Source organism: Lipotes vexillifer, unplaced genomic scaffold, assembly GCF_000442215.2.
Source record: "Lipotes vexillifer unplaced genomic scaffold, Lipotes_vexillifer_v1.1 scaffold487, whole genome shotgun sequence".
NCBI lineage: Eukaryota > Metazoa > Chordata > Mammalia > Artiodactyla > Lipotidae > Lipotes > Lipotes vexillifer.
In genome coordinates this window covers 1,115,879-1,138,250 of record NW_006782062.1, presented here as the reverse complement: position 1 = coordinate 1,138,250, position 22,372 = coordinate 1,115,879, and the positions used below count along the sequence as shown (strand labels likewise).

General features: G+C 34.2%; 1 protein-coding gene across 1 annotated transcript in view; it reads right to left on the bottom strand.

Annotated features, from left to right (window-relative positions):
- The window catches only part of NAALADL2 (N-acetylated alpha-linked acidic dipeptidase like 2), a 903,327-nt gene that overhangs the window by 203,654 nt on the left and 677,301 nt on the right, over positions 1 to 22,372 (bottom strand). The window contains exon 12 of the mRNA XM_007454970.1: positions 4,065 to 4,160. Coding sequence (XP_007455032.1) covers positions 4,065 to 4,160 — 96 coding nt within the window. The remainder of the gene's footprint in view (positions 1 to 4,064; positions 4,161 to 22,372) is intronic.

The following is a 22,372-nucleotide window of genomic DNA, read 5'->3' as shown; positions in this document are numbered from 1 at the left end:
CATTTATTAAAGGATTAAGCAGCTAAGATTTATATTGGTATTTCATTCATGTTTAGTCTTTGGAAGAATTAGTTTGGTCTCTATGATAATTTAAAAAAACAAATGCTATTTTTTAAGGTAATTATAGAGGATAAGAAAACATCCTCAACATCGATTTAAGGTGCAACCCTTCAGCAGCTTTATACTGTACCACCTGACTGTCCCTGAATCCATGATAAATTACACATTTTGGCATCAATATTGAGACTTTTTCATTACTTTCTCAGTTTCATGCTTTATATCAAAAAGACAAATGCCAAGATAAATTCAAACTTTGTAAAACATTTTTTTTTTTTAAAGGACCTATAGGACAACATTGGAAAACTACTTACTAGGATTCAACTCACAGCTCACATCCCATGTATGAGTGTGGTTTATTTATTTTTAATTTATTTTTAATTCAGAAAAGCACTAATGATAAATTATTAAATTTTTAATGCTTAGAAATTGTAATTTAATTTGACAAATTATATTTGTGGTATATAACAAAGGTCTAGAATGCAGTTATTAATTTGGAAAAAACAACAGATTGTATTATATGAACATTTCTATAAGATGTATATTTTTGTATTTAATTAGATAACATTAAATATATGGTTGTGTTATAGTGTTGTGTATCAAGTTTAAACTTTTATTGGGAAAATAAGGAATAGTATCTTCAGTATTTCCATTGTTTCTGATATCTTGAAAATGTTTTAGTATTGATATAATAGCAATAATAACTGTGCTTTATCATTTTACAAAGTGTTCCTCATATTTCATATCATTTTCATAATTGACAGTGACAGAATTTAAACCTATCTATATCTTTCTATTCAAAATCCAGCACTATTTCTATAATATCACACTACTATGTGGATTATAATAAACATGTGATATACTGTGATAATACCACTATTATCCTTACTGAAACAAAATATTCTAAAGACCTCAACCCTTCACAAATTAAATTTTATACTCCATTTATGCACATTAACTTATCACTATATTCTCAGCATTTAATTAATTAATTTAGTTATATGCTTTCATATCTAAGTTGTTTTTTTTCCTCCCTCTCTTTTCTTTAAAGTAAAAGCTAAATGTAGAAAATGCAATTAAGGGCCTAATTTGAAGACATTAGCACTAGTATTCTTTAATGTGTCAATAATTATACTCTATTATATACATATTGCATTTCTGGAGAAAATGTACACACTATCTTTTCAATCTCAGAGAATCCTAGTGAGGAAATCCATTATGACTGTACCACTTTTTGATGTAGAAAATAAAGTTCTACTAAATAATATAACAAGTTGGGAGTCAAGATAGAACTAAAATCCATATTTCATAGTTTTGTGCTCTGGTGAACCCCTCTATATTTACACTTTCATTTATTGCTGATCAAAGAAAATATGACTTTAAAACAAAATATCTATTAAACACTTTTTTTTTATGGTTCAACAAGTTCCTATATTGGTGAAATAAGACTGAACTTCTGAAGCACAATTTCTTCCCTTGGCCTGAGTCTACAACATGAGTGGCTACCACAGGTAATGTGATGACTGGGGAAACAGTATCAACATTAGGTAAATATATGCCATCATTAAAAAATGTCATAGAACACCTGCTTCTGCACTTTAGATTTTAATTTTTCATACACATAGAATTCTTTCCACCATCCATTTAATGGGTTAAACATCTACTTACACGAGAAATATATTTGAAAATACATGTAGAAATTGTACAAATATCTCTGCATAAATTTGTGTCTTCTTTCAAATGGCCTCTTATTTTCTGTTTCACACTAAGTACTGATCTCATATTTATGTGTCAGGCCATATTCTATGCTCCCCTACTCCCTCTGATCCATCCATCCTTGCTTTCCAACATTCTCGCAGGAGTTGTAGGATGGCTGAGGCCTCATGTAGCAAGAATCAGTGAGTGTTTATACCTCTAAAATCAAAACCTTAGAATTTTCTCTGGCTAGGAATTTCATGTGCTAGACATTATCTTCTCATTATATACCTGATATCAATATGTTCTCAAACTTCCCCTTCTATAAAAATCCATGAATTTCCTGATCCACAGAGAAAAGCAGAAAAATTGGAGAAAGTATTATTCTTTCATTGCCCTAAAAATCCTCTAATGCTTTACTTACAAATAAGTAGATAAACCTAGGCTCTAAGTATCCATAACATTTGAACAAATATATACATACATACACATACATATAAACACACACACATCCTCATCCAAATGTATATAGATATATATACTCAAATATATATATATAGATAGATACATAGATATAAATATAGGTATCAGATTTGTATTTCTTTCTTTCTCTCTCCCTCTCCCCCCCCCCCTGAAAAGAATATAGTCTCTCTTGGCCTTTGGCTTTATTTTCTCCCTGTCTGTCTCTGACCCCCCCCCCCCCCCCCTCCCTCTTTCTTTGCACATCAGGAGTACAGTTAAGATTTTAAATGCTAAGGAGTTATTATTTGGGGGCTACATCTATTTTACTATATCCAAATAAGAATGAATAATGATCAGAGAATGGATATATTCAAAACTAAATCAAGGAACTAGATTACACTGGAAAGGAAAGAGCTACAAATGTAGTTAAAATTCAGAAATCTTGAGCTTAGGAGAATTTTATGTAAAGTATGGCCCAAACTCTACTTATTTTAAAAATTCAGAAAAAAATAAACGTACACATCCCTTAAACGCAAGGGTAGACCTAAAATTTTAGTTTTTGTATTCTGAGCTCATTCTATTGCCACTCATTGAGTTCAGTTATTTTACCACAATTCCTCTTTCTGAAGCAGAAAAACAGTCTTGTAAAATTTCACTAAGAAGATTTAAGAATGATTCAATCTTTCAACTAAGCATATATAAATATGGATTATTTTAAGTGTACTGAAATGCCAATATTCTGTACAAACTCTATCCCCCAAAGACTGGTTATGACTGGTTAAATCAATTGTTGGTAAATGTAAAAATTCACATAATGTCATATGATCTCAGAACATTAAACTTATTTGCTCCATACTGTAGGATTTAATTTTCTTCATTCTATAAAGTCACAACCAAGTATATACCATAAAAATAGGTATGAGCATCATCGAATAAAAGCAATTATTGTAAATTCAGTCTAACTTTTTCTTTAAGAAAAAGAGCCATTTTTTTTTACTGCAACAATAAAGTACCACAAACAACAATGTACCTTAAATACTGAAAAAAAAACTCTGAAGATACAGAAATTCAAAGACTCATTTTGTATTGCCCTTAATCTAAAGTAAAGGGAGTATACTTGAGAATATACCATAAGTCTACTTTCAGATTAAGAATTTTATTAAGAATTTATTTCAGTGGTATATATACAATGGGATACTACTCAGCCATAAAAAAGGAATAAAATTTTGCCATTAGCATCAACATGGATGGACTTGGAGGGCATTATGCTAAGTGAGATAAGTCAGACAAATACTGTATGATATCACTTATATGTGGAATCTAAAAAACACAACAAACTAGTGAATATAACAAAAAAGAAGCAGACTCACAGATATAGAGAACAAACTAGTGGTTACCAGTGGGGAGAGGGGACAGGGAGGATAAATAAAAGAGCATGGGAGTAAGAGGTACAACTATTATGTATAAAATAAGCTACCAGGATATATTGTACAATACAAGGAATACAGCTGATATTTTATAATAACTGTAAATGGAGTATAACCTTTAAAAATTGTGAATCACTATTGTACACCTGTAATGTACAAAATATTGCACAACTGTACTTCAATTAAAAAATAATTGATTTTTTAATACAAATCATCAGTTATTGGTCTGTATGATCTTGATTGAGTTGCTTATCATCTTGACTCCTTAGTAAAATAATAGGAGGTACTTGAAATCCTTTCTAGTATATTCTCCAAATGAAAATATATATATATTTCTCTTGATTGGTTATTTTCCTTTCCTCCTTCTACTAACAGAAAGAACAAAACTTTCTCAATCTTTTCATGAATGCATTCCTCTCCTACCTTGGTAATGGTCTCGTGAAGTTTGAAAAAAGGATCCATTTCTTCAATTTTTGTTGCACGTTTAGGGAAAAAGCCTTCAGAGAGAAAACTTGGACCCTGTGGAAAACCAGAAAATAAACATTCTAAACTCTTCATTGATTTTGTTTTTCAAGGGCTTATTGGATTTTCTTTAAAGATTCAAAAGGACTCTAAATTGCTGTAAGGTTTCTGTTGATTGTTGGACTTCATTCTGCTGATATAATTAACCAGTCACAAAATATTTATAAATTAAAATGATTAGACTTCTATAACACTTGACATTATTTGTATTTACCAAAGAATGTTTTCTTACTCAGAGGAGATCATTATTTGCTGTTCACCCTTTTATTTTTCAAATGCAGACTTAGTGTAGAGTAAGATACCTTGACTGCAAAACCCATATCTAAAACCCCTTCTCTATTTTATATATTAAATTTTATGCTTAAAGACTGGTAGAATGGAATGTTTTTAATAAAAAAAAATTCTAGGCATAGGCAACAAGATGCATAATATTTTAAATACTGCAAAACTTACTTCAAAACAATAGTAGGATATATTTTGAGTAGAATGACCTCATGGCTTTATGTGCTGCCAATAAAGTAGCAACGTTGTATCAGACCCTTAGCGTTAAGATGGTTGAAATGAATCAAGATATTGTAATTAATCATTCTGTACTTGCAGGTGCAGATAAATTTCAGGATACAGGAAGACACGGGATGCTGATAAGGTAGCTCTCTGCTATGGTCTGAATATTTATGCCCCCCCCCCAATTCATATGCTGAAATCCTAATTTCCAAAGTAACAGTATTAGGAGGTGGGGCCTTAGGGATGTGATTAGGTCATGAGGGCTTTGTTCTCATAATTGGAATTAGTGTCCTTATAAAAGAGACCTCACAGAGTTCCCTAGCCCCTTATGTGAGGATACAATAAGAATTCTGCCACCTGGAGGAGGGCTCTCACCTAACCATGCTGGCACCCTGATTTTGGACTTCCAGCCACCAGAACTTGAGAAATAAATTCCTGTTGTTTACAAGCCACTCAGTCTGTGATACTTTGTTATAACAGCTCAAATGGACTAAGACAGTACCTAAAACAATGCTCTTATAGTTATCAACACTATAAGTATCCTATGAAACAATTATTATCTACATATAATTTTCATTTGAAAACCTGAAGTAACTAAACTTATTTGTCTTAAAAAATATAAGATTGGGACAGAATATATGTACTTATGCAGGTGATAGATATATAGAAAGAAAGAAAAATAGATGATAGATATATAGATAGGTAAATTTTTCAAAATCTATCATGGGAAAGATAGATTAAATCAAGTCTACACCAACAATTACCACACAGGATAACAAATTTAATTTGAATTCTATTAGAACTACTCATTAGAGTAATCCAACAGCAGAACAGACTACATTGGGATATATCAATAGTGGGAAAGAAAGTTAGGATGCTGTAGTTGATAGACTCAGAAGTCATACACATGAGAAATGAAACCAACATAATTGTAAGTCTTCATATATTAAATAATTCTGTGATCAAGCAGATTCTTAACCCCCTATTTTGAAACAAATGCTGCGATTAAAAAAATTAAGTAATTTAGCTGTTTGCTCCAGCATATATGCACTTTTCGATAATAAGACCATGAATCAACCAAATAGTTTACCTATCAAGACTAACGCTTATTTGTCAAAACTTGTTTATGTTCCTCTCCTCATTTTACCCACCAATCTAAAAGTAATTTCAGAAATTGCCCAGTTCCAACAAGTATTCCAGTTTTTAAGACCTGCCATAAAACCACACAGCCAAGGCCTAAAATATCATAAATGCCCTTTCCTAATTTCTCCCCATTTTGAGAGACTACTAAGACTCAGTGCTATGGGTTGAATAATTCATATGTGAAATCCTAGCCTTTAGTACCTCAGAATGTGATCTTATTTGGAAATAGGTCACTGCATAAATAACTAAGTTAGAATGAGGTCATACTGGAATAGAGTTGGTCCCTAGTACAATGTGACTGGTGTCCTTATAAAAAGAGGAAATTTAGAGACAAATCTGTACACAGGGAGAAAAAGCATTCAAACATGAAGGCACAGATTGGAGCGATGTGTCTACAAGCCAAAGAACTCAAAAGATTGCCTCAAAATCACCAGAAACTGGTCAAGAGGCTTGGAACTGATTCTCTGTCACAGACCTCAGGAAAAACCAACACTGGTAACTCCTTGAACTGTTAAGACAATACATGTCTGTTGTTTAAGTCACTCAATCTGTCATGCTTTGTTATGGCAGCCCTAGGAAACTAATACACTCAGTCAAGGTGGTATTCTTCTTTACTGAAATAGGTCTAATACACTTAATTTTGTTTATCAACAGAGTTTTGTGGAGGTATTTTGGGCAGTCAACATAGAAATAGGTTAAAATTTTGGTTTTGCCACTTAACAGTTGTGCCATATTAAGCATCTTAATCTCCAAAGGATTAGTTACAGCATCTAAAAAACTTGGAGAATAACATATATTTCACAGAGATGTTGTGAACAGTCCAATCCTGCTACATAGGAGACACTATGTTAATAACATTGATGATGTTGCTAAAAACAATAAATATCGTAATAATGATGGTGAGGGTGGTAATGATGGGGTAATGATTATGGTATGATGCTGAACTAAAGGAAATCCGAAGACTCTATGTGATCCTGGGAGAAACAGTGTACAATTTGCATAGAGCTATCTCTGAATTGACTTTAGTGAAAGTATGACATGGACAATTTGCAGTATTAATTTTCATTTAATAATTAAGCTTGAAGTTCTTAAAAAGTTAGCCCCATGAGTAATTGTAAATCAAGTTGAAATAATTTTATCTGATTACTATACTTAGCAAAACAAAACTTCATAAATAGTGCAAAAGTAAAGTATCAGCAAGCCTCAAAATGAATGATCCCATAAGAATAGAAATTGGGAGTTATAATTAATGAGGTTTTTATTGAACATTCAATTATTCAAAAACAGAACATATTAAATTAAATTATCCATATGTGCCTTATTCTCTAATATAATCTCCTTCTCTTTCTGGTTTCTTCACCTCTTTCATCCCATTGTGTGTTTCTAGTGCTTCATTTTTATAAGCATTTAAAAAATATGCATTTGACAATTACTGTATGCCATGTCCTACACTAAATGCAGGATGTTGTCCTTAATCTCATGGAAATTAATCTAATGCGATTTGGACGATAAAAGATCTAACATCAATGTCTTTGAAAATATTAAGACACTACCATTCCTTTTCAATATAATAATCATCATTTATGAACAGTTATTTATATATCCTGACGTAAAAAATAATGAAAAGATTAAAAAGAAGAATATATGTTTTGTAAAAGATTTTCACTGCTATCAAATTAACTATGATTGATAGCTGTTTGATAATGGCTCCCACCTGTTGATGAACAGAGGAAAGTAAAACACCACTAACCATTTAGAGAGCACTTTCGTTTAGAACAATTCATTGATAGACTGAAATGAAAGAGTAAGTTAAGACATGCAGAACTTAATATTGTATGTATGTCACATGGAGATCATAGTAAGAATATCACAGAAGAAGTGATATTGATAAGAAAAGTCTATCCAGGATCTAGTTTATAATTCAGTGCCTCCCCAGTCTCTAAACTTACTTGTCCTTTCTGTAACATTTAACAATATTTAGCACACCTTTCTTCTTTCAACTCTTTTTCCTAAAGTCCATGATTTGACTCTGCTGGTTCTCCATTTATATATTATTTTCTACCTATAACTAGATTCTCTTTTCCTTTTTGAGCTTTTATTGTTTCTAGGTGGTCTACCCAATCTTCTCCTTATCACAGTCTCCCTAGGTGGTTTGGTCTACTTTTCTGGCTTCAATGACCAAATTCAGATTGATAATTCCCAAATCTTTATCTCTAGCTTAGTTCCTGTTTTTAGTTCATCATTTTTTGCCTACAAGAGCTTTCAGACACATCAACTCATGTTGCAAATCATGAGCATGTGTTCCCCCATTGTCACCTTAATTTCTTACCTTGGATAATAGCATAATACCTACATTTTACCCAAATGTGAAATTTTATGTCATTCTTGACTCCCATTTCTTGCAACCTTAGTACCACAGAGCTACACTAGCCAATTTCTTTCTAATCTATATGTTTAGACAATTCTCTACAAGTTCTTATTTGTTGCCATAATCCAGTTACTCATTACTTTCACCCAAACTACGGCCCTTATTGCCTGTAGAGGAAAGTCCAAACTCATTAGTATATTTCACAAACAAGTCCCAACCTATCTTCTTTCAACTTTAAACAAGTCTTTCTTTCCCATAAACTTATTTGCACTATTTTCATATAGCTCCTGCTTAAGTCACAGCAGTCTGACTGACTGCCACTGCCCATCAACCCTTTCTACTAATGATGTACTCAGGTAGCATCTTTGCTGAGGCCATTTCAGGCAGCCTATCTTTGTAACACGACAAACAATAATGCAAGCTTGCCAGCCAGGGATACTCACCATCCCTTGCTGAGTGATCTTTGGCAAAGCAACACTCCTGAGATGATTTCTCCTTTGTAAACCATGTGGCTGACAGGGTCTAGGTGCTCTGGCCAGGTGTCAGGCCTGTGCCTCTGAGGTGGGAGAGCTGAGTTCAGGACATTGGTGCACCAGAGACCGCCCGGCTCCACATCATATCAAATAGTGAAAGCTCTCCCAGAGACCTCCATATCAATGCTAAGACCCAGCTCCGCTCAATGACCAGCAAGCTACAGTGCCAGACACCCTAGGCCAAACAACAGGCAAGACAGGAACACAATCACACCCATTAGCAGAGAGGCTGCCTAAAATCATAATTAGGTCACAGACACCCCAAAACAACCAGCGGACGTGGTCCAGCCCAGCAAAAGGAAAAGATCCAGCCTCATCCACCAGAACATAGGCACCAGTCCCCTCTACCAGGAAGCCTACACAACTCACTGAACCAACCTTAGCCACTGGGGGCAGACACCAAAACAAATGGGAGCTACGAATCTGCAGCCTGTGAAAAGGAGACCACAAACACAGCAAGTTAAGCAAAATGAGAAGACAGAGAAACACACAACAGGTGAAGGAGCAGGGCAAAAACCCATGACACCAAACAAATGAAGGTGAAATAGGCAGTATACCTGAAAAAAAATTCAGTGTAATGACAGTAAAGATGATCCAAAATCTTGGAAATAGAATGGAGAAAATACAAGAAAAGTTTAACAAGGACCTAGAAGAACTAAAGAGCAAACAAAAAACGATGAACAACACAATAAATGAAATTAAAAATTCTCTAGAAGGAATCAATAGCAGAATAAATGAGGCAGAAGAATGGATAAGTGACCTGGAAGATAAAATAGTGGAAATAACTACCGCAGAGCAGAATAAACAACAAAGAATGAGAAGAATTGAGGACAGTCTCAGAGATCTCTGGGACAACATTAAATGCACAAACATTCGAATTATAGGGGTCTCAGAAGAAGAAGAGAAAAAGAAAGGGACTGAGAAAATATTTGTAGGGATTATACTTGAAAACTCCCTTAATATGGGAAAGAAAATAGTCATTCAAGTCCAGGTAGCACAGAGAGTCCCATACAGGATAAATGCAAGGAGAAACACACCAAGACACATAGTAATCAAACTATCAAAAATTAAATACAGAGAAAAAATATTAAAAGCAGCAAGGGAAAAACAACAAATAATATAAAAGGGAATTCCCATAAGGTTAACAGCTGATCGTCAGCAGAAACTGCAATCCAGAAGGGAGTGGCAGGACATATTTAAAGTGATGAAAGGGAAAAAACTACAACCAAGGTTACTCTAGCCAGAAAGTATCTCATTCAGATTTGACTGAGAAATTAAAACCTTTACAGACAAGAAAAACCTAAGAGAATTCAGCACCACCAAATGAACTTTACATCAAGTGCTGAAGAAACTTCTCTAGGCAGGAAACACAAGAGAAGGAAAAGACCTACAATAACAAACCCAAAACAATTAAGAAAATGGTAATAGGAACATACATATAGATAACTACCTTAAATGCAAATGGATTAAATGCTCCAAACAAAAGACACAGACTGGCTGAATGGATACAACAACAAGACCCATATATATGCTGTCTACAAGAGATCCACTTCACACCTAAGGACACATACAAACTGAAAGTGAGGGAGTGGAAAAAGATATTCCATGCAAATGGAAACCAAAAGAGAGCTGGAGTAGAAATTCTCATATCAGATAAAATAGACTTTAAAATAAAGACTATTACAATAGACAAAGAAGGACACTACATAATATCAAGGGATCAATCCAAGAAGAAGATATAATAATTGTAAATATTTATGCACCCAACATAGGAGAAACAAAATACATAAGGCAAATGCTAACAGCCATAAAAGGGGAAATCAACAGTAACACAATCACAGTAGGGGACTTTAATACCCCACTTTCACCAATGGACAGATCATCCAAAATGAAAATAAATAAGGAAACAGAAGCTTTAAATGACACATTAAACAAGATGGAATTAATTGATGTTTATAGGACATTCCATCCAAAAAAATCAGAATACACTTTCTTCTCAAGTGCTCATGGAAAATTCTCCAGGATAGATCATATCTTGGGTCACAAATCAAGCGTTGGTTAATTTAAGAAAACTGAAATCGCATCAAGTATCTTTTCCAACCACAATGCTATGAGACTAGATATCAATTATAGGAAAAAAATCTGTAAAAAAATAAAAACACATGGAGGCTAAAAGATACACTACTAAATAACCAAGAGATCACTGAAGAAAGCAAATGGGAAATAAAAAAATACCTAGAAACAAATGACAAAGAAAACATGACGACCCAAAACTTATGGGATGCAGCAAAAGCAGTTTTAAGAGGGAAGTTTTTAGCAATACAATCCAACCTCAAGAAACAAGAAAAATCCCAAATAAACAATGTAAACTTATACCTAAAGCAATTAGAGAAAGAATAACAAAAAAACCTCCAAAGTTAACAGAAGGAAAGAAATCAGATCAGAAATAAAGGAAAAAGAAATGAAGGAAATGATAGAAAAGATCAATAAAACTAAAAGCTGGGTCTTTGAGAAGATAAACAAAATTGATAAACCATTAGCCAGACTCATCAAGAAAAAAAGGGAGAAGACTCAAATCAATAGAATTAGAAATGAAAAAGGAGAAGTAACAACTGACACTGCAGAAATACAAAAGATCATGAGGGATTACTACAAGCAACTCTATGTCAATAAAATGGACAACCTGGAAGAAATGGACAAATTCTTAGAAAAGCACAACCTTCTGAGACTGAACCAGGAAGAAATAGAAAATATAAACAGACAAATCACAAGCACTGAAATTGAGACTGTAATTAAAAATCTTCCAACAAACAAAAGCCCAGGACCAGATGGCTTCACAGGTGAATTCTATCACACATTTAGAGAAGAGCTAACACCTATCTTTCTCAAATTCTTCCAAAATATAGCAGAGGTAGGAACACTCCCCAACTCATTCTATGAGGCCACCATCACCCTAATATGAAAACCAGACAAAGATGTCACAAAGAAAGAAAATTACAGTCCAATATCACTGATGAACACAGATGGAAAACTCCTCAACAAAATACTAACAAACAGAATCCAACGGCACATTAAAAGGATCATACACTATGATCAAGTGGGGTTTATCCCAGGAATGCAAGGATTCTTCAATATATGCAAATCAATCAATGTGATACACCATATTAACAAATTGAAAGATTAAAAACCATATGATTATCTCAATAGATGCAGAAAAATCTTTTGACAAAATTCAACACCCATTTATGATAAAAAATCCCTCCAGAAAGTAGGCATAGAGGGAACTTACCTCAACATAGTAAAGGCCATATATGACAAACCCACAGGCAACATCGTTCTCAATGGTGAAAAACTGAAATCATTTCCTCTAAGATCAGGAGCAAGACAAGGTTGCCCACTCTCACTGCTATTATTGAACATAGCTTTGGAACTTTTAGCCACAGCCATCAGAGAATAAGAAGAAATAAAAAGCATCCAAATTGGAAAGAAGTAAAGCTGTCACTGTTTGCAAATGACATGATTCTATACATAGAGAATCCTGAAGATGCTACAAGAAAACTCCTAGAGCTAATCAATGAATTTGGTAAAATAGCAGGATACAAAATGCACAGAAATTTCTTGCATTCCTATAAACTAATGATGAAAACTCTGAAAGTGAAATCAAGGAAACACTCCCATTTACCACTGCAACAAAAAGAATAAAATACCTAGGAATAAACCTACCTAGGGAGACAAAAGACCTGTATGCGGAAAATTATAAGACACTGTTCAAAGAAATTAAAGATGATACAAACAGATGGAGAGATATACCATGTTCTTGGATTGAAGAATCAACAATGTGAAAATGACTATACTACCCACAGCAATCTACAGATTCAGTGCAATCCCTATCAAAATACGAATGGCATCTTTCACAGAACTAGAACAAAAATTTTCATAATTTGTATGGAAACACAAAAGACACAGAACAGTGAAAGCAATATTGAGAAAAAAACGGAGCTGGAGGAATCAGGCTCCCTGACTTCAGACTGCACTACAAAGCTACAGTCATCAAGACAGTATGGTACTGGCACAAAAACAGAAAGATAGATCAATGGAACAGGATAGAAAGCCCAGAGATAAACCCACGCACATATGGTCACCTTATCTTTGATAAAGACGGCAAGAATATACAATGGAGAAAAGACAGACTCTTCAATAAGTGGTGCTGGGAAAACTGGACAACTACATGTAAACGAATGAAATTGGAACACTCCCTAACACCATACACAACAATAAACTCAAAATGGATTAAAGACCTAAATGTAATGCCAGACACTATCAAACTCTTGGAGGAAAACATAGGCAGAACACTCTATGACATCAATATCAGCAAGATCCTTTTTGACCCACCTCCTAGAGAAATGGAAATAAAAACAAAAATAAACAAATGGGACCTAATGAAACTTAAAACCTTTTACACAGCAAAGGAAACTGTAAACAAGATGAAAAGACAACCCTCAGAATGGGAGAAAATATTTGCAAGTGAACCAACTGACAAAGGATTAATCTCCAAAATATACAAGCAGCTCATGCAGCTCAATATCAAAAACAACAAACAACCCCATCCAAAAATGGGCAGAAAACCTAAATAGACGTTTTTCCAAAGAAGATATACAGAGCTTCCCTGGTGGTGCAGTGGTTGAGAATCTGCCTGCCAATGCAGGGTACATGGGTTCGAGCCCTGGTCTGGGAGGATACCACATACCGCAGAGCAACTAGGCCCGTGAGCCACAACTACTGAGCCTGCGCGTCTGGAGCCTGTGCTCTGCAACAAGAAAGGCCACGATAGTGAGAGGCCCACGCACCGTGATGAAGAGTGGCCCCCGCTTGCCACAACTAGAGAAAGCCCTCTCTCAGAAACGAAGACCCAACACAGCAAAAATAAATAAATTAATTAATAAACTCGTACCCCCAACATCTTCTTAAAAAAAAAGAAGATATACAGATTGCCAACAAACTCATGAAAGGATGCTCAACATCACTAATCATTAGAGAAATGCAAATCAAAACTACAATGAGGTATCACCTCACACCAGTCAGAATGGCCATCATCAAAAAATCTAGAAATAAATGTTGGAGAGGGTGTGGAGAAAAGGGAGCCCTCTTGCACTGTTGGTGGGAATGTAAATTGATACAGCCACTATGGAGAACAGTATGGAGGTTCCTTAAAATACTAAAATTAGGACTATTGTACATCCCAGCAATCCCACTGCTGGGCATATACCCTGAGAAAACCATAATTCAAAAAGAGTCATGTACCCCAATGTTCATTGCAGCTCTATTTACAATAGCCAGGACATGGAAGTAACCTAAGTGTCCATCCACAGATGAATGGATTAAGAAGATGTGGCACATATATACAATGGAATATTACTCAGCCATAAAAAGAAACGAAACTGAGTTATTTGCAGTGAGGTGGGTGGAACTAGAGTCTGTCAGACAGAGTGAAGTAAGTCAGAAAAAGAAAAACAAATACTGTATGCTAACACATACATATGGAATCTAAAAAAAGAAAAAACTGGTTTTGAAGAATCTAGGGGCAGGAGAGGAATACAGAAGCAGATGTAGAGAATGGACTTGAGGACATAGGGAGGGGGAAGTGTAAGCTTGGACGAAGTGAGAAAGTGGCATGGACAATTTTACACTACCAAATGTAAAATCGATAGCTAGTGGCAAGGAGCCGCATAGCACAGGGAGGTCAGCTCAGTGCTTTGTGACCACCTAGAGGGGTGGGATAGGGAGGGTGGGAGGGAGACTTAAGAGGGAGGAGATATGGGGATATATGTATATGTATAGATGATTCACTGTGTTATACAGCAGAAACTAACACACCATTGTAGAGCAATTATACTCCAATAAAGATGTTAAAAAAAAAAAGAATCCTTCTGTAAGAAATACAAATTTATACATCATAAATAATACTAATGAATATTATTGAATGTTTAATATTTATTGAATACTAGGTATACGGCAAGTTAATTAAATTTTCTGTGTCTCAGCTTTCTCATCTGCAAAATGAGTATAATAATTTTACCACTCATATTGTCGTTATAATGATTTGATGAATTAATATATATAAACTTCAGAATAAAGCCCAGAACTGTTAATCCATATAGCAGGTATTACTGTCTCCAATTTTCAGATGAAGGAACCTGAGGCTGAGAAGCATGAAGAAATTTGCCAACGGAAACACATTTATTCATTGCCAGGGTTTTAATTTACTCACTCTCAGTTAATTCTATGATAATTAGTGCTAGTTCATAGAGTGGTGTTATAGTCCAGTCCATAACAAATGGGACAAATAATACCACTGCAGAAAGTTAATTTTTTTCGTAAAATTATATTTTATTTAAAAAGCTGTATTTTTTCTAAATTTGTGTTCTTTCAACTCTTTTAATATTAAATCATTTTTCTTTTCATGAAATGAGTTGAAAGTAAATGGCAGTTTTTATTTTTTACTTGTTTTGTCTTAATATACTTAATAAATAAACGAAAAGTTGGCACTCTATATCAGTCTCAACATTTTTATTTTATGATTAATATCATTTGTCCTAAAAAATATTTTAATGTGAGAAGTACTGATTAAATCCTTTAGGCCCTTTCATCATGTGAGTTTTATAGATTAAAAAGGTTGATTTTCAGTGCATTTATTCAATTTTTCCATTTTTGAGTACCTTGTGTCAGAACTGAAATTTCAGCTTTGGTCAATTGAGTCTTAAACATGCACTTATATTTACGACACTGTATCTGACTACACAGTTCTACAACTTCAATAATATACAGCCTAAGAAGCTTAGTAGGCACATTCACAACTTCAAAACAATAAAAACAATTAAACTACTTACCTGAAATGCTTTTCTACAGAGGTAATACCTACACAGCAAAATGTCAGGGTAATACAGATTTCCTGATTGGTAGGAAGCTTACCAGAATTTTCAATATATATGCTAAATACTACTTAGCAGAAGGTCATAACACCCTCGACGCTTGAATATAATCTGATCATGAAAGAGGACTTGTAATTTAAGCCAGAGTTCCCAAACATTTTTAAACCAAGTACCGGTTAAAAATAAATATTAAACATCTTGATTGTTTCAAAGATTCTGGCATGCCTGCTCTGTGTGGTTAAAATATTAAGGTGGGATGTGGTGGTATTACACTCCCCTGAGAATGACTGGTAAGGAGAAGATATACGTTTACACCTAGATTTTACCCAAAGTGAATAAAATCTATAGATAGTTACTGTAAAATACAGGAAATTATGTCAATACTTGAGTTCTATAATATGCATTGAAAAAGATGCTTTATGTATTATGAATAATATCTAATCTTAGTGAAGCACACAGCAAATATTAGTTCAACTAGTTCTCATAAAATCCCTATCAAGTAGATACTACCATTATCCCACTTTATAGACAAAGAAACTGAGACAGAGGGAGTTTAAGTATCTTGCCCAATCAGTAGAGCTGGGAAATGAATCCAGGTAGTATCTGTTCTCTTGTCCACTATAAAATACACTGCCTATAAATTATAATATAGTATTGACTTATACATTTTTGAGAGTCTTTACAGGTAAGAAAAAATGAAATGCATGTTCACCTTGTATATGAATAAAAGACACATCTGTGTGTAACATTGTAATTTAAAATCTTTCCTTGCCCTGAACTTCTCTTAGCCTGTAAATTCATCTCTTCTTCAGTAATTTTAAATTCATGCACTATTCTATCATATTTAAATTTTTTAGGTAGAATATATGAAACTAAAATCCCCCCAAATATTTTAGATCCTTATACTGACTAAGTTAGGCACTAGAGATGTGATCTCCATTTTCGTATGAAGTTTAAATAACCATGAGGTAAAGGGGGCAATACCATAACCTCAAGTCATTGAATGTTTAGCTGAGTGCTCTGTTCTCTTCATCTTGTCTCTTTTCTTTTGAGAGACAGGCAGTTCTCTTAAGTATCACATGAACCAATAGGTGATTATAAATTTCATAGTCATTCAGCTGGAGTCCTGGTGAAGGTTCCAGGAGGAGCCACTATGGATGAGGGAAAGGCACACACAGGGCTCAGAGCAGCAGCTATTTATCAACTCTACTAATTTATTTCAGATATAACTGGTTCAGCTCTACTGGTGCATATTGACTACACATGGTGGTAAGGTACAGCAGCCAGTGGCATCGTAACACAATCAACATTCTGTGCATCACTGAGAATTCAGGACATACAAAAAACAAGTTGTAAGATAGAAAAAGAAAAACTGGTATTTGCAGATCTTGGAGGCAGAGAAGTTTTCTCAATAATGAAGAATCCAAACTTTAATATGGTCCTTAGTAAAACCCGGTCTCTCTGGTAAAGTCTCAAGTCAATTTAACAACAGCATTTCTTGGAGGTCAGAGCCTGTTAGCCTCCTGAAAAGTTTTCTGTTAGACAGTCAATCAGTGCTTTTCTCAGGGCTGTATTTAATCAATTGTGAAAGAAATGAGGGACTTAAAGGTCTTAAAGTTAAGGGCAAAAAAATTTAAACATCAGGTTAAGAAAAAACAAATACGTTATCCAAATCCTGGGAGAGCTACTGTAGTCCTTCAAAGTCCTTTTGCTAGAAATAGGAAGAGATTACCTTTATAGTCATGACCTCATGTTCCATAATCTGGGCGAAAACACCCAGAGAAATTAAACCTGGAACATTAGCCTAACTGAAATTTTGCCATTCATTCTATTACTCTTATTATTAGTTTAAAATCTTTTGTGCGTGTGTGTCAAACACTAAACCCAATGCAGGTTAAATTGTGGAGAAACCAGAGCAGCTCGATTCTGGAAACGATTAGCTACTTAAATCTCTCCCAACCCACCTCCGCACTTCCCCTTCTTCTAGCCCACACCATCGGTCTTTCATTCAACAACATATGAATGACTTCATATTAATACAGTCAGATAACCCTGGGCATATTATGTATTTCTATTCCTGTTACTACTTACTAAAGGCTTAATGAAAGTCTTTATTTCCCTATGTATCCCAGGGAGCACAGGTAGATTTAATTTCAAGGATTGAAAATGATTTCTGGAATATCTTTAGTTTGAGGTAATGTTTTACTTTAGCTAAATGCATTCATTTTAATCATTCATTCCATTTATTCATTTGAAAATCAATAATGACACCAAATTATTTCTTTAATTCACTAAAGAAAAATCCCATTTAACTGAATAAATACATGTTAAAGAAAAGAGCTACTATTTTAGCCCCAGTGGATTAAACATGTATGCTACATTTATCTCTTAATAAAAGTCTCTAAAGACTATTCTAAACTCGACTTCAAAAAATATCCAACCCCCAACACAAAACAGACTATTCCCTTTGTGATTAAAATATAGAGAAAGAAAATATGCTTTTGGTTGATTTCTGATAGCATCTTTCCTTAATGTTCATTTGAGAATAATCAGTTATCTTGATTTTCCCCTGTCCTCATTTAAAGACAGTGAAATTAAAAGGACATTGATGTCCTACTTTTCAAACAATGGATCACTTCTGATTTAACGTCGATTGAACATTAAACTTCCAGACTTAAAACTAATTGCCTTCTTTTTCTTATTAATTTGGACCCAATTTCCAGCTGCCCTCAGGTTCTCGAAGGTAATTAATTGATTGATGAATCAACTGAAGAGGAATTCAAATTGCCAAAAAAAAAAAAAAAGAGAGAGAGAGAAAGAAAAACTGTTTTTTTTTAATTTATGACCAACATTTTTTAAATGACTCAATTCTAAGTTTTCATATTCATAATTTAGCAAATTTCACATTTGTAAGGTATTTTTAGGGAAGCTGTTGAAATTTAATTTCATTTTAGATTATTTATTATTTGTCTTTGGGGAGGAGTTTTAATCAAGGTACCACATCACACTAAATAATTATTAAGTTATTCCACCGTGATTTGATAGAATAACCAAATCTGAAGGGCTGCAGTAATTCTCATCAACCTCTCTCAATACAGGCAGCAAGGTTAAATAGGAATTTTGGACCTAGGTTTGAATTCTGGCTCTGCTACTTACTATGGTGACTTTGAACAGGCACTTTAGTTTTCTGACACTGTTTCTTATGAGTATTATTGGAAACAATATAATGCACTTAGAGTATTATTGTATATTGTTATTGTAGTCATGTGTTAACATATTTTAATACATATATTAATATTTATATATTATTATTCAATATTATTCAATGAGATAATACAACAATCAAATCACTTAGCATGGTAGCTGACAATAGTAGCTGCTCAATAAATTCTAATAATTATTATTATATTAATGTATCTTATTAAACTCTATCTCCAGTGCTTAGTGAGACTTCAGGCACATTAATAAATACATAGTTATTTGAGCTTAATATCTTTGAATCTTTATAGGAAACATACGCAATCAAGCATTCCATATGAAAGGGGAAAAGTTGGGGTTTTTAAATCCTCAAAAATGTCTAGACTATTTTGGAGGATTTTTGTACATCATTTGAGAGTTAAAAACTTCAAATTAGCAAATAATAACACTTGATTCTAAGACAAGTAAGCAAGAAGACAAGGGCTTATGGTGTTCTGACTAAACTATCATAGCTACCTGTGTGGCCGTGGGCACGTGTCATAAATATTTTCATGCTTTCTTCCCTCATTTGTAACAGTTAAACAAATGTTTATTGAGCTACAGGTTATTATTTACTCATGCACAAATAATAAAATACAGTGATTAACACTGAGGAGCAGACAAATAAGAGGAGAAACATGAAGGTGTAAATACACAAAAATGTGTCTAAATATTAATGTGTGTGCACGTTTGTGTGTAGAGAGAGAAATAGAAGATAAATAAAATTTACTTAAGTACACAATCTAGAGAGAAAGATATACACATATCTATGCATATATTCAGTTAATGGTAGATTTACATACATATATGTTATATAAATATGGCATGTTGATTTATGCACTTATGAAGAAATAAACTTTCCTTAAATAAACTGAATGACAAAATAGAGGCATGAACAGGATGCAAATCCCAAATGATGGATTGGGGCTTCAGAGAAGGGATCCCGGAGAAGTACTTTCTTAGCTTAATCTTGAAAGATAAGATGCAGTCAGGAAGAAAGGTGGTTAGCATATTTCACACAAAGGGAAAAGCATGCTCAAAAGCAAACAGATGGGGCATCCCTGGTGGCGCAGTGGTTGAGGGTCCGCCTGCCGGTGCAGGGGGCGCGGGTTCGTGCCCCGGTCTGGGAGGATCCCGCGTGCCGCGGAGCGGCTGGGCCCGTGAGCCATGGCCGCTGGGCCTGCGCGTCCGGAGCCTGTGCTCCGCAGCGGGAGAGGCCACAGCGGTGAGAGGCCCGTGTACCACAAAAAAAAAAAAAAAGCAAACAGATGAAGAACTCCTTGCTCTGTAGCTGGATACTCTTATTAGTTTGGTGTTAATTGGCTGCAATGTTTGAGTTGGGCAGTGGCAAGGACATGAGAAAATGGAAGGTCACTGAGGATCTTAATACAATGGATTTTATTTTGAAGATAATCAGGTGACATCTTTAAGGTTTTAAACAAGGAGTGAGGAAGTTTGATTAGATTATTTCAATGGCATCTCAGTTCTTATATTTTATGATTTTATCACAGGTATAGTACTTGAATGACTTTTTTCAAAACTGTGTATATAAACTCACTCTAAAAAAATATAACAGAAACTCATAGCCATATATATTTACCACTTTTATAAATTATGTCTTGGCCACAGTATGGTTATAAAATGAAAACTAAGTATTTTTTACAATTTTTATGAGTGCATGCTGGAAAAGACACTTGTTAAAGCAGTTACAGCTTTGAAAGAAGCCATATTTGATTTAAAAACTGTCAAAATGTTTTTATGATTACAGTTCAATAATACAAACTATCACCAACAAAAAGTGAAGATAAAATCTATTTACAGCAAAAGTCATCATAGATCATTTTCTACAAAACAAAGCTCCTTTTCTATGTCAGCCTGATGGCAGTCACAGAATTTTGCTTATACAGTTGCATTCACTAATGTCCAAAACATGGAATCCAGTTCAATAATGATTATCTTAGTCTTTATGCCTATAATTATCCCTCTTCTATAATGATATGTCATCAGGTTGTATATTGTTTGCAAAACAACTCTCGCTTCATCATTTACTAAGAAAGAGGGAACACTGACAAAAATCTGCTTCTACTGGATGATCTTCTATGTTTTCCTGTTTATAAATTAAATGAGTAGGTTTAAATCACTAACATGGTAAATGGACAACAGTAAAAGTTCAACCAATATACGTTTATTAACAATTTTTAGAAATTATTTTTCAGCTCCACATCTTAAAGTTAGAATTGGTATTTCAGGACTTGAAAAGATATTAGGAATTAGGAGAACGCCTCTTTTTACCTCTGTAGCATAAAGGTGGTGACTGATTTGCCCATTATAAAGGGAACTCAGTAGGGGGACATCTAGGAATAGACTGTAAGGCAATTGTTAAGAGAAAAGCGCTTGTTTAAGTCACCATACTGCCATTTCACACCACCAGGTAATTTTTCTGAACTGCCCATCAAAACTGTCAGTCACTCACAACACAAAAATGGCCAGTGACTTTTAGTAGAAAGGGAGATGGAGGAGTGAAGGAATATGTAAGTAAATTTTCTTACAGCTATGTCACTTACGTAGCATCTAGACTTTTGTCCATTGCTAAGTTCATTCGCTTTAATGAGATTTTAAAAAATGCTGAGAAGAGAAACAAAACTCTAGCAATGTACTTACTATAACAGTATTCCCTCAAAAGGAAGAAGAATGCACACGAAAACAAATACCTATATGCACATGTGGGTGAAGGACAAGGGTAAAAAAATAAAGCATATGAATGCACTCCACTTCTTTAATAAAGTTAATATCATATTTACATATATTAACTTTCTTGAATGGAAATGTTTCCCATGCTTCCTTTCCTGGAATCACTCTAAATTTTAAACAGAGGTCTTTAGTTATGTGAAAATCCTTGAAAATTCCTTTTTTTTTTTTCCCTACTGGCTAGCTCTGATAGATTGTAACAATGAGGCCAAAGGCAGGGTTCAATCCCCATGTGGACTAACAGGTTTGTCACTGAAAATATTTTCTGAAAACCATTGTCATCCTAGTTCGCGATCTTGAAAATATGCACTTCTGTCCAAAAGGGAAACCGGCTCAACACCAAAAAATGACTTAGTACAAATAATCATCACTACTAGAAAAGCCAAGTCACATGAGGCCTGGGATCAATAGGATTATCTTTTTGTCTGTATGTATTATGGTGAGAGTAGTGGTACACATCAGCATTTATTTTGTTTTATAAATATATTAGAAATAATGAGTCAATGATACGAACAAAATCTCAGTTAGGCATAGTGACAAAATGGCAATATTTGCGAGTGTTACTATTATGCCACTCTGGAAGCAACTTACACTTTTCATAGAGCAAACATCCAGTAAACTTGTGATGGGAAAATAAAAGATCATTAGAATTTCCATGAATTCAACTGATTATAAAGTCTATAATATTATTAAATCAACCTACGTTTAAAAGACTTATTTAAAAGACAAATCTCACTCCCCTACACG